Here is a 484-nt window from a genome sequence, read left to right on the forward strand (position 1 = left end):
AAGGAAACAGAAAAAAACAAAAAACAATGAGAGAACCTACCCGCTCGCCCACCATACTCTCCCTCTCCCTTCCCAAACCAGAACACCGAGACTATGCAAAATCACCCTCATCTGCTACCTGGACTACCTGGTGGTGGCCATGGTCTACTTCGGCCTCTCCCTCAGCGGCGCCAGTCTCAGCGGGAAACGTGTTTGTGTACATGACACTGATGGGGCTGGTGGAGATGCCTCCCTGCGTGATCGTGACGTACCAGGTGGCGAGGCTCGGGCGGAGGGTGACGACGGCGATGAACTTCACGATTAGCGGCGCGGTCGTTCTCGCCCTCCTCTTCATTCCCGAAGGTGAGGTCGTCCTGGAGGGTGGGTCTGCTCGAGGAGGAGGTGGGGGGGGGAATCTGAGTTGGTTTCGAGCCAAGTTGAAGGAAAAAAGAGATGTATGATTTGTTCTTTTTTTTAGTATGTGTGTTGATGTCTTTATTCAGTA

The 484-nt window shown here is 53.5% G+C and overlaps 1 protein-coding gene across 1 annotated transcript in view; it reads left to right on the plus strand.

Annotated features, from left to right (window-relative positions):
- Nucleotides 1–484, plus strand: part of LOC119582043 (organic cation transporter protein-like) — a gene marked incomplete in the record, with an annotated part of 14,888 nt that overhangs the window by 11,285 nt on the left and 3,119 nt on the right. Inside the window, 2 exon segments of the mRNA XM_037930286.1 lie at nt 82–181; nt 183–342. Of these exon segments, the coding sequence (XP_037786214.1) occupies nt 82–181; nt 183–342 (260 nt within the window).

This window comes from Penaeus monodon, chromosome 15 (assembly GCF_015228065.2).
Source record: "Penaeus monodon isolate SGIC_2016 chromosome 15, NSTDA_Pmon_1, whole genome shotgun sequence".
In the NCBI taxonomy this organism is placed as follows: domain Eukaryota; kingdom Metazoa; phylum Arthropoda; class Malacostraca; order Decapoda; family Penaeidae; genus Penaeus; species Penaeus monodon.